Consider the following 13004-nt stretch of genomic DNA (forward strand, 5'->3'; position numbering starts at 1 on the left):
TCTGCCCCATGGCTGTCCCTTCAGAGTTGTGAATCCCATCTTCCAGTTGAAGAACCTGAGATTTGGAGAGATCTAATAACTTGCCAATGTCAGCACTGAAAAAAAATCACTCTAGAAATGTGCTTGAATGAATGGCTGTTTGGATGGATGGATGGATGGATGGGTGACTTATATAGCATTACAACTGGCAAAGCTGGGTTTGAACGCAGATCTGCCTGACTCTGCCTGACCTGGGCACCTTCACTGCACTGTTGGCTCACAGGACACAGTGCCCAGTGTCTGCCAGGCCAGCTCAGCCCTCATTCCAGCCTTCAGGTAGGAGTGAGCCTCTGGCTATATAAGCCCCTTCAAGAGGCTCTCTGGCTCAGGCTGAGCTGACCCCTCCTCCAGCCTTGTGGCCACAGGGACACATGATACCCCTTATATCCCAGGAGGTGCCTTGGCCAGCAGAGCAGCAAATCTGTGTCCAGAAATCTTTCATTTCATATTGCAATGATGATTATTTGCTGAGCTCCAGGAGATAAATAATTTATTTGGATAATCCCCATGCAAATGACACTTTCCTAATGAAATGTCTTTGTTTGGAGGAGAATGAGTTCATTACGAGAAGGTCCCCTTTGCCACCAGGGCTCTCAGAGATAAGAACGGGCTGGTGCTTTGTGTCACCTGTTTGGCAGGCTCAGGGGCCTCGGGCAGCCATATGAGCCTGCCCCTCATCAGAACATCCCTGATGGGTGTGTATTTCACAAAGCCTTTGTCCTTTTGTCAGAGCCACAAGCAGCCCGCTGCCTTCGTGGTCACGCAACACCCTCTACCCAGCACCGTGGCAGACTTCTGGAGGCTGGTGTTCGACTACAACTGCTCGTCCGTGGTGATGCTGAACGAGCTGGACAGCGCCCAGGTAGGAGGAGCCCGGCCATGGCCCTGGGTGCTCAGGTGTGCCTTAGGGCAGCGTGCCCAGGAGTTGGAGGGACCAGCACAGTGCTGCCTCCAACTGTGAGCACCAAGTGAACACATTCAACAGAGGCTGGGTGGAGAGTCTCCTGCCAGGCCCTACCACTCCCAGGCTGTCCAAATTCCAGCAGTGACTCCTCCTGACTATGGGCCTTGTCCAGCCACCCCGACCACTGTCCAGGGCCTGACTCTGTTGCTCCATTCCCCAGGCACTGGTTATGATCTTGCTCCAAATCATGCAGAGCTCACAGAGAAGGCTGCCTCCCCCAGCTTTGAGCATCTCCACCCTGCAGAATATCCTGCTGTCTGGCCACGCTCACCCACCCTTCCTGCTCTGGGGTGCAGCCTGACTGACAGAGCTTGGGGTTTGAACCTTGGACCCTTTGCCCACCGATGACCCCATCAAGACCTGGCTTTGTCACAGGTGTCCCTCGTGCCCCAGCAAGCTTCAGGCCTTAGCTCCCCTGCGTCTGCCAGCTCCAGGCATCACGTGCCACAGGACATCCACATACTCGGGACACAGGACACGTGTCATGGGACAGCTTCTGGGGCTCACACCCCCATGGCAGGGCAGCCTTCCTGGGTGGAGGGGATGATGGGGGCCCTTTAGAGTTTTGGAGAGCAGTCCTATCACTGTCTTGAAGGATACTCAGAGTAACTCAGCGTACTACTGTGTGAGGACTGGCCTCGGGCAGGCCTCGTGTGGAAGGAGAAAAATGGATCTGAGCTGTCATCTCAGCACTCCAGGAGCTCACAGTCTTGCTGCATTGTCCCCACCTGGTGTGGGGACACAGTAACAGAGGTCAGCAGTGAAGTGCTGCACTGGCTGCGAACAGGGAGCAATTAATTCTGCCCGGAGGGTGAGGGAGGACTTCAAAGGGAAGGTGACTTTGGCCTTGAAGGCAGCGGCAGAGGTTTGGCGTGTAGGGGGTGATGTCACTGGGAAAGTCCCTCCAAGCAGGGGGACGGCGGGGGCAGCGGCTGGCGGCTCAGTGAGGAGGCTTGTCTGCAGAGCAGCTTCGGTGACAGTGCGCCTGGGGCTTGCGGTATGTCAGGAGAAGAGGGTGGTGATGCTGGAAAACAGCAGGGCCAACTTGCAGAGGGCTGCCCGTGCGGGCTAAGGGGTCTTGGCCTGCAGCATGGTATCAGACTTATTCTGTAAGCAGCAGAATCCTTTCTGCGAATAAAAGCTTTCATGCAGGCCTAGCCTTTGAAACAGGTACGATTAAGAGCTGCTCGTGCTGAAGCAAGGGGTGGGGTCAGGAGCTCCACCCACACTGGTCTTTTGGCTCCACCGGGTGCCCCTCCCTGGAGAGGCAGCCACTCTGGGCACTTTTGTGGAACCCCTGCTGTTCCTAGGAGCACAGGTAGAAAGGATGCGCTCTGCGGGGAGGGGGACACTGAAGAGTTGAAGTGGTCGTGCAGTAGAGCCAGAACTCCTGTTAGAAAACTAGGTCAGGGGACCAGTGAGGGGGACAGGCTGGAGGAAAATCCTGGAAGCCAGGAGTCTGGGGAGGAGATGGTTGCAAACGTGCAGAAGGTAAAGCAGGTGATCTGAACTGAGGAGGGGGCCAGGAGGCAGGAGAATTGGGGTTCAGTGGGAAGGCATTTCCAGAGTTGAGGTCCACAGGTTTAGGGAGATGTTGGATGTGGGAGGTGAATGAGATGAAGTCATGGATGGTGACAGGGGTTCTGCTGTGGGCCGTCAGGCATCCAGGATGTGACTGGACAAGATGGGGCAGCAGGAAGTTTGGGAAGGCAAGGAGAGGAGCAGATGACAACATCTGAACAGTGCAAGAGTTAGGGGCGCCGATCATCCATGCACTCAAGAATTGGCTTATAACGTGTAGTCAGCCCTCCATGTACACAGCTCCTCTGTACCCACGGTTCCCCCATATTCACGGCTCTTCCATATATGCAGATCGTGCAGCGCTGTGTTATTTACTGTTGATAAAAATCCTCATATAAGTGGACCCATGCAGTTCAGACCCAAGTTCAAGGGTCAGCCGTAGCAGAGAATGAAATGTAATGCAATCTGGGGTGTGTATGTTCGAGTCGTTCAGGAGAAATTCCGTTCATTCATTCAGTCCACGTTTGTTGGGTAGCTGCTATCTGCCAGAAGCTATTCTAGGTGCTTGGGAACGTACCAGTTAACCAGAGAAAGCGAAACAGAAAATTCTCATCTCTTGTGCAACTTCTATTCTAAAGCAGGGGAGACAATAAACAGCAAACACTCCATAACGTACTTAATTCTATGGTAAAGGTGACTAGTATGTGGAGAAAGAAAAATAAGAGGGTAGGATAATGAAGATGAAAGGCTGGTTTGGGGCACTGGACGTACCTGTAATTCAGTGACGAAGGTGGGCTTCGCTGAGGTCATATATGAGCACAGATTTGGAGGAGGGGCAAGAATGAGCCATGTGACGTCTCAGGGAAGAGCACCCCAGGCAGGGGCCCAACCTGCACCGAGGATTTATGGTGGAGGAACAGCCGGAGGCCCTTGCGACTGGGGCAGAGCGAGTGTGGGAACAGCAGCAGAAAGTGACAGAGACACAGCAGGGCCAGGTCATGGAGGGCCTTGGGGGGGGGGTCATAGGAAGAACTTGGTTTTACTCTGAGAGAAATGGGGAGCCACTGACAGGTCTTGAACAGAGGAATGACTCGAGAAAGTAATTTGACTTTTTTTTCAAAGCATCCTTCCGGCTACTGTGTTGAGAATAGACTGTTGGTGCAGGAAAGGGAAGGATTGTTGCTAAGAGTGGGAACAGAGAGAAAAGAGAGGAGGCTCCTGCAACAATCCAGATGACGGGTGATGGTGGCTTGAGCCTGGGTGGTAGCAGTGGGGTGGAATCTGGGTATATCCTGAAGGAAGACCCAACAAAATATCCTGCCAGATTGAATAGGGAATGTGAGAGAACAAGGAGTCAAGAATGACTGTAAGGTTTAGGACCTGAACAATGGACAGCTGGAATCTGAGATAACATGACGTTTAACAGATTCCCATCAAACAAAGCCCCTGCGGAGTTCCAAAGTCAGAACACATCACCACCCTATTCCTTTGCTTGAAAAAGTGAAACAGTGAACTCTGCTCTGTGAGCCCATGAGTGAAGCAGAGCCCTTTCCCCAACATCCCTTTCTGCAAAACCAGAGCCCAGGCACAGAGGAGGCGTTTCAAAGAATCTCACTTTGGGATGTAGAAAGAAGCAAGGGTCAAGGTCACTGGCAAGGGTGGGTCTTGGGTGAATGAAGACCTTTCGGCCCCAGATGTTGGTGCCGGCTTTGAGAGCTGATTCTCTAAATGCAGAAACATCAGCCTCAGAAGTGCCCCGAGGTTGGCTGCCATATGCGGCTGGCAAGCATCCCCTGAAATCAGCAGATGAATAAAGCACTTATTGGTATAAATATCACCACCACAACAGCTGGGCGCCTTGCGAAAATAAACAATGACACAGCATGAGCATCAGAAAAGCTGCCCTCGGCACCTGGAGGGGAGGTTCTTTGAAGTGGCATCAGCATTTGTCTGCCAGCGTGCCCATGCCAAGCCAGCCCACAGCTTCAGCCAGTCCAGCAACACAGACCACTCTGCCATAGGTCCCGAGTGTTGTTAGCTTGCTCCCAAGAGGACCAATGCCACGTCCTGTGGTTTGACGGGGGACCAACCATAAGGGCTTATGTTGTGACTACCTGTAAGTTGCAGCAAAATAAGGCTGTGGAGAGGATGAGAGCTCTCCAAGTGCTTCATTTCCTTGCACTGCCACGCAAATCTGCCCGCCTCTGCTCAGAACCCTGTAGGACGTCCCTCACTCAGCCATCCCCACCCACCCACAGGGATGCTTCTGTTCTCCGCAGAGGCTGATTTTCAAAGATAATTAAGAGCAGTGGGGGCTCAGAATAAAGGCTCTCAAAGCGACAACATTCGACCTTAGAGTTTTTTTTCTTTTTTTATCTCCTTGGGACTCCAGAGGCCTGTGGTCAGATTAGTGAGGCAAAAATCCTAGAACCACAACATTCAGCAAATGACGTTGTGGTTTCCGATGGGCACGTTGGAAAGAACCTTTTCAGTCATACCCAGTAGCATTGACAGGATCGCTCCCATCTTTGTGGGCTCTGTGGTTAGACCAGAGGCCATGGGGCACAGACACCAGAAAGAAGCCCCTGTCATGGTCATGCCACACCTACCATACTGTCTAGAAAGCTCAGGAAATGCTCTATGCCAGCTGTGAGGTAGGACCAGGTGGTGGGCAGAATCTTGCCCCCACACAAAGATGTCCACTTGCTAATCCCTATGTTGTAAATCTGTGAATGTGTTATCTTACACGGTAAAAGGGACTGTGCAGATGTGATGAAGTTAAGGATCTTGAGATACGTAGATTGTCCTGGGTTATGCAGGTGGGCCTGCTATTAGGGTCCTTCTAAGAGGGAGAAAGGAGGATTAGGGACAGATCGTGTGACAATGGAAGCAGAAATTGGAGTGATAAGGCCACAAGTTAAGGAATGCTGGCAGCTTCTAAAACTGGAAAAGACAAGGAGGAACAGCTTCTCCCCTAGAGACTCCGGAAAGGAACACAGCTCAGCTAACACTTTGATTTTAACCCCGTAAGACTCCTTTCAGATTTCTAACCTCCAGATAATAAATTTGTGTCATTTTAAGCCACTACGTTTGTGCAAGTGTGTTAAGCAGCAGCAGGAAACTAAATCAGACAGCAAAACAAAGACAGAAATTCAGACCTGGAGGTGTGGGGGTCAGAGCCCCCGTGCAGAGTGGGAGACCGAATCCTGGGGAAAATCCAGAATCAGCCTGGGGTATTGGAAAAGTGGCTTGAGCTGGAGAGATCCACGTCTGAATCAGTGTCCATCAGTAGTCAAGAGGGAGAGCCCAGGAGAAGGCAGATGGCTACCTTGCCAACTGCAGGAGGCTTGCTGAGCTGGGGCAGGTGGGGGGGGGGTCCTTTTAAAGGTCAAGGAGTACGCTTCCTAGGCTGCATTCAGCCACGCATTCATCAGCATACATTTCTTGAGAAGCTGCATGTGCCAGGCACAAACCTAGACACAGCAAAGGACAAAAGAGGCACAAAAAAATCCCTGGTCCCCCTGGTGCAGGCATTCTGGTGATGTAATAGCCGGACTGTCTTGGGTGTCAGAGAGAATGGAAATATCTTCAGCTGGAACCTTCTCACCAGGTCCCTCAAGTTGCAGGGAGAAGGTGACCAGGAAGCAGAAGGGACAGGGGACCAGTGTCTAGGTAGCATGTCACACTGCCCCAAGCACTGTGGGTGGCTCTGGAGGAACCAGCAGATTGCGCCCAGCACATGCTCTCACTGGCCTGGTGTCAGGTTCCAGGTCAGGGAGACCCAGCCTCACTTCTGTTGTCCCCAGACGGCAAGTGCCGGGGCTTAGCACTCCTCACATGTTCTGCTCGCTTATTGTATTGGCTCTGCTCGGAGTATCCCCTGAGCATCTCAGTGTTTTACTTGTCACTAATTCTAAGGAGTACACTTTACCCTGCTTAAATCTTTTCTTAAGATTTTTAGATTTTAAGATTTTATAAATTTAGTGTTCTCCAAACACCCTTCAGTGTTCTCCATGTCTTCCCTCCACAGACTCACTACTTTGAAAGCTTTTATTTCCCAAACTGTATTTATTAATATAATAACTTGTTTTCTTGTCTCTCTTCCGTAAACATAACTGCCTCGATGAATTTCTGATCTGGAGGCCGTACACAGAGCTAAGACAATGAAGTGCTCTAAGGCAGAGACTCAGTGTCCTTCACTCCAGGACAACAGTGCGGTCCCCTGTGGCTTTTAAAAACTTAGAAGACACCTCACTGGCTTTCTCCTGCCACCTTTATGGACCTCACTTTGGAAACCACTGATCTGCCCCGGGTCCACTTCCTCTCATCTTGCAGGTCAGGAAGCTGAGGCCCAGGCAGGATTTCTCCAGTCCCGCGGCCCAGGACCCCCCCGACAGGGATAGTGAAGAATTTCACCACCTTTCAAACGACAGGGTTTCCAGGGCCCCTGTGCCTGATAAGCACCGGCTTGCTGGTACCTGGGAATACAGAGCAGGAAGGAATGTTCCTTAGTTTTAAATAGATAAGAGGCCCCGGAAAGTCTGAGAGTTCAGGTGGTGCAAAACCAGGTGGAAGGGGGAGGGGGTGGGGGCCGAGAACGATGTGTTCCCACAGAGCTCCTGGGCGTGAGAGAGGCAAGCTTGTCATCCTCGCAGGAAAAAAGCGGAGGTGGTATTTCAGAGATGTCCTTTCCTGTCATTGTGCCTGTGAGACAAATAGCAAGCATTGATATCCCCATTTTTATCTCGGCTGTGAAAACATAGCCTAACATGCTAGCAGCACACGCGGAACGCCCACGTCTGTGTCTCCGCAAGCCTCAGGTCTGGCCTTTGCAAGGGGCTGTTTCTGTCTCTACCGCGACTGGAGCAGTAGAGTAACAAGTCTGGGGTCGAGAGACCCGAGTTCAGGTTCTGGCCTTGCCACGTACTTGCTGTGTTGCCTTAAGCCAATTTCTTATCTTGTCCAAGTCTTAGTGTTATCTCCTACAAAATTCATATAACTCAGATGTCAGCCAAGTTCACTCTATCTTTGAAGATTTCAATAAAATGGGCTCTGTTTCCTGTTCCCCTTCCTGTGGGAAAGTCCACTGTCCACCCACAAGGTTTCTGGGAATTCCAGAGGAGTCCTGGGTTCATGGTCACCTCGAGTTCCAGCTCAGGCTTTAGTCAGGTTCATATCTCAGCAGTGCCCACGACTGAAGGCTGATCATCACACACCCTCGTCCTTAAGCCCCACCTCGCCTCCTCACACCTGGCGGCACATCTTCCCCCACCGGCTGCCCAAACTGCCTCCTCCCTCCCTCCACCTTTGCTCCCACTCCTCCCTCCTCAGCTCACCCGCCCCTTCCCCAAATGTTGTTCTGTTCTTAAGCTGCGTAATTCAGCTCTTCGTTACCTTTTTCCAAAACCTGTCCTGAGCCTTTGCCTTCCACCCACACTACTCTCCTCCGTAGATGTTTTCCTAAACTCCCATCCTTCCTTCCTGGAAACAAACTGACGCACCTGTCAGAAGAGTGCGTGTCCACCCACTCCGTGCGATTGCATTACTCACTCCGTGGGGCAGTGGAGAGGGTGAGTGGGGGAGAGACGGGCGAATGTGCTGCGATTATGGTCCACGTGCCTTTCTCTCTCTCTCCCCTGCTTCACACCCTCTGATTCGCCCCGAGTCTGTCTTCCTTACCTGGCCACAGTGTTGGAGCCAATTAGATATTTTGGGCTCTTTGTGGAATCTATTTAAAGAAATTTTATCATCACTGATCCGAATTTTAAAGCCAGTTCAGGTGACATATTTTTCTCTTAAAAATACTAGTTCGCTCCATCTTTAGGTGGCCTGGGATTGATTTCCCCAGCCCCGCCGAAGGATCACAGGGACCTTGACAAGTAGAGCCCTTAATTTCTGCAAGCTGGATTACTTGGCTTTTCCATTGTATCAAAGTATTTTTTCATTAACAAAAGGCATCACTGAGGTGCACTGAAATACACTTTAGAATTGTTTATCCCAAAAATAGGCCCAGATGCTAGTTTTCATTTAACTCATCAGAGCATGTTTATTTCAGCGACTAACAAGCTTTCTGATTCCATCAGCAAGAAAATGATGTGTAACAGGGAGGCGACCTTTGTGTTTGTTATGTTTCACGTGCGAGCGTGCACCCCCAAAGGACATCTTTCCGTGGCTCAAACAGCCATGGAGATCACGAGGTGGAATAATGCGTGGCAGCTGTTCCGGGGCTGTCCATACAAGCTTCGTGACTGCCGCTTGGTTTAACTTGTTCTGACAATAAACTGCAAAAGCCCCTCTGCTTTTCTGGGGGAAGCATGGCCATGTCTAAATCAGCAGCTGCACCAGCTGCCTTGGCTCCCAACCCCCCCCCCCCAGGTGTGGTCATCAGCCCTGCCCTGCACATCTGCAGTGGCGAGGCCCCCCTCCTGCAGGCAGCACCACCCCTCCTAGACGGATGGGTACCAAAAGGAGGAGGAGGGGAGCACTAGGCTATAAGCTAGGAGGAGGCTGGGCTGTAGGCTAAAGATTTGTAATCTACCTCGGAGACATCTACCTCCCAAGTTTCCCATCTAAGGAGAATAACAAAGTTGCACTGAATGTACCTGTGGCCCCAGGTCAGCTGGATCCTCTTGGTTTTAGAGAGCCAAGCAGGCTTCCTTGAACCCCCTATTTCTAGGGCCTTAAGATAAACACCTTTCCCCAAAATATCTATAAACTGTTTTCCTTTTTTAAACTTATAATTCTTAAAAACTTCGTACAATTTTAGAGGTTACTTTCCATTTACCGTTTTTACAAAACATTGGCTGTAGTCCCCTTGTTGTACAGTGTATCCTGTAGCCTGTTTTACACCCAGTGATTTGTACCTCCCCTTCCCCCACCCCTGCTGTCCCTCCACACCTCTCCCAACTGATAACCACCAGTTTGTTCTCTCGTATAAGTGGCATCATACAGTATTTATCTTTCTCCATCTGAGACTCATTTCACTTAGCATAATGCCCCCCAAGTCCATCCATGTTGTTGCAAATGGCAACATTTTGTACTTTTTATGGCTGAGTAGTATTCCATTGTGTAGATATACCACATCTTTATCCATTCATCTGTTGATGGACACTTAGGTTGCTTCCATAGCTTGGCAATTGTAAATAATGCTGCTATGTACATTAGAATGCATGTATCTTTTTGAATTAGTGTTTTTGATTTTTTTGGATATATACCCAAGAGTGGAATTGCTGGGTCATGTGGTAGTTCTCTTAAGTTTTTTGAGAAACCTCTGTACTGTTTTCCACAGTGCTGCATATAGTTACATTTCCACCAACAATGTACAAGGGTTCCCTTTTCTCCACAGCCTTGCCAATATTTGTTATTTGTGTTTTTTGATGTTAGCCATTCTGACAGGTATGAAATGATATCTCATTGTGGTTTTGATTCGCATTTCCCTGATGATTAGCGATGTTGGGCATTTTCTCACGTGCCTGTTGGCCATCTGCATTTCCCCTTCGGAAAATGTCTAGTTAGTTATTCTGCCCATTTTTACTTGGGTTTTTTTTTTTTATGTTGAGTTTTATGAGCTGTTTATACATGTTGTATATTATCCCTTACTGGTCATATCATTTGTAAATATTTTCTCCCATTCCATAGGTTGTCTTTTCATTTTGTTTATGGTTTCCTTTGCTGTGTATAAACTTTTAATTTTAATTAGGTCTCATTTATTTTTTTATTTTATTTCCTTTACTTTAGGAGATGGACCCCAAAAAATAGCTGTGATTTATATCGGAGTGTTCTGCCTATGTTTTCCTTAGCAGTTGTGTATAGTATCTAGTCTTACATTTAAGTCTTTCACCCATTTTGAATATATTTTTGTATATGGTGTTGGAGAATGCTCTAATTTCATTATTTTACATATAGCTGTCCATTTTCCCCAGCAACTTTTATTGAAGAGACTTTCTTTTCTCCATTGTATATTCTTGCCTCCTTTGTCATAGATGAATTGACCATAAGTGCTTGGGTTTATTTCTGCACTCTCTATCCTGTTCCCTTGATCTATGCATCTGTTTTTGTGCCAGTGCCATACTGTTTTCATTACTGTAGCTTTGTTATATAGTGTGAAGTCAGTGAACATGATTCCTTTAGCTCTGTTCTTTCTCAAGTTTATTTTGGCTATTCAGGGTCTTTTATGTTTGCATACAAATTTAACAATTGTTTGTTCTAGTTCTGTGAAAAATATGATTGATATTTTGATAGGGATTGCATTGAACCCCTTATATTGCTTTCATTGGTTTTTATTTACTTCTCTGTCTGTTATTCTGACTGCTGTTATCCTATCTTCTAAGTCACTTATTCATTCCTGTGCATTATCTAGTCTGCTTTTGACTGCCTTTAGCTCAGCTCTTATCTTAGCAACTGAGTTTTCTGTTTTTAATTGGCTCTTTATAGTTTCAATTTCCTTTTTTAAAATATTCTCTGTCTCTGTTGATAGTCTCTTTTAGTTCCCTCATTGCATTGATCACCCCCTTTTTGAAGTCATGATCTAGTAGACTGTTGAGGTCTATTTCATTGATCATTCTTTCAGGGGAATTCTCTTGTTCTTTTAATTGGGAGTAGTTCCTCTACTTCTTCATTTTACTTACATTTCTCTGGCTCTGTGGATTTAGGAATGTCAGTTATCTACTTTGGCTTGAAGGGCTGTTTTGTTTTTTGTTTGTTTGTTTTTATTTAGGAAGCATTCCTGTGTAGACTGCATCTGATAGTTTTGTTGCGAGGGCTGTTCTTAGTATGGATGGCTGCTGCATCTTTCTTCTGTGAGTGTTGGCTGTGTCCCTTTGATTGGCAGTGTGGTTGGTGTTGTGGTGCTCAGAGCCTGCCCTGGTGGTGGTTGTTGACCTGGGCCTCCTTTTTTGTTCTGTAGTTGTCACAGCCTTGACAAGGGCCTAGTCTGCTCCCCTGTTGCTAGAATAGAGGCTTCTAGACCCGTTTCTGAGCTCTGGTGTGTAGGAAGTAGGGTTGGAGCACTTCAGCTGGGAAGAAGAGTAGACAGGAGATGTCCCCTGGGAGGGGCCCTCTGTGGTGCTGTCTGTCACTTGTTATGCGGGCTTACAAAGTACTCTGTTGATGGTGCCTTTGTCCCCGCCCTAGCTGCAGGAATGTCAGCCACCTGCTCTGAGCCCCAGGAACCACCAGTGCAGATCCACCAATGGCAGGTGCTGGGACCCACCGTAGCAAGCATGCAGTCACACACCTGAATCTGTGGTGTGCCACAGGGTTGGTGCAGACCCCAGCCCTGCCTCCGCACACAGTACAGGACGGTGGCCTGCTGTAAATACCCATACTTGCCACCGCTGTGAGTCCAATCTCCGCTCACTGCCTGTTTGTCCCAGAGGCAAGGGTCCACAAAGGGTCCAGAGAGAGCAAATCCGCCGTCTCTGCCTGGGGCTGTAAGCAAATCTCAGTTGCAGGGCCACGGGGTATGGATTCAGCCTTCAGCCCTGCCTCCGTGCAGCAGTGATGACTGTGACCGAGCCCCACCTCTCTCTCCCGAGAACACACCAACAAGGGAGCCGAGCAGAGAAAGCACCTGGGGTGTGGCTACATTGTGCCCCCACCCCCACACACCAACAGGGTGCTTTTTTTATGGGGGTCCCAGGCTGTTCTATTCTGCACACACTGCCAGCTGGAGCTCACACTACCCTCCAGTCCCCTAAGGCTGCCTCTGTGCAGTGGGCCTCAGCCCTCTGGGCTCCTCCCCAATCACAGCCCATCCCGGCTCATTCCTGCTGGCTTGAGTCTAGTGCTGGGGATCCCAGGGACCCTTCGTGGCAGTTCCCCTTAGTTCTGTCTTTCAAGCAGTTGTCACTTTCTCCTCCTAGCCTCGGAAGCTCCACTTCTGTCCCCGCTGACCTCCCGGCTGGAGCGGGGGTGTCCCAGTGTGAGGGTGCCTTTCTTCCTATGCCTCTCCCTCCCTGCAGGACCAGTCCCGCACTGATTTTTTCTTTCTCCTTTTTTTCCTTACTGGATTTTGTGAGAATCCTTCTGTATTTCAAAATGAGAGACACTCTGCCAGAGTTCAGTAGGAGTTCTGTGCGATTCAGTGGGTTTGTAGATGTAATTCTTGGTGTATTTGTGGGAGAGGGCGAGCTGTGAGCTCTCTACTCTGCCATCGTGGCTCCGCCCACCTCTGTCTTTTTGAATTAAGGTTCCCTCTGGATATATGCCCGAGAGTGGGATCACTGGATCATATTATAAGTCTGTTTTTAGTCTTTTGAGGAATGTCCATACTGCTTTCCATATTGGCTGTACCAAACTACATTCCCACCAGCAGTGTAGGAGGGTTCCCTTTTCTCCACAGCCTTCTCCAGCATTTATCATTTGTGGACTTCTGAATGACAGCCATTCCGACTGTTGTGAGGTGATACCTCATTGTAGTTTTGATTTACCTTTCTCTGGTAATTAATAATACTGAGCATTTTTTTCATGTGCCTATTGG

The 13004-nt window shown here is 49.1% G+C and overlaps 1 protein-coding gene across 8 annotated transcripts in view; it reads left to right on the top strand.

Moving 5' to 3' along the window:
* PTPRT (protein tyrosine phosphatase receptor type T) overlaps window positions 1-13004 on the top strand; it is a 939599-nt gene that overhangs the window by 910541 nt on the left and 16054 nt on the right. For all 8 annotated transcript variants that reach the window (XM_031433788.2, XM_031433792.2, XM_064475672.1 and 5 more), the window contains one exon: window positions 770-901. In XM_031433788.2, coding sequence (XP_031289648.2) covers window positions 770-901 — 132 coding nt within the window. The remainder of the gene's footprint in view (window positions 1-769; window positions 902-13004) is intronic.

Source organism: Camelus dromedarius, chromosome 18 (assembly GCF_036321535.1).
Source record: "Camelus dromedarius isolate mCamDro1 chromosome 18, mCamDro1.pat, whole genome shotgun sequence".
NCBI classification, from domain to species: Eukaryota; Metazoa; Chordata; class Mammalia; order Artiodactyla; family Camelidae; genus Camelus; species Camelus dromedarius.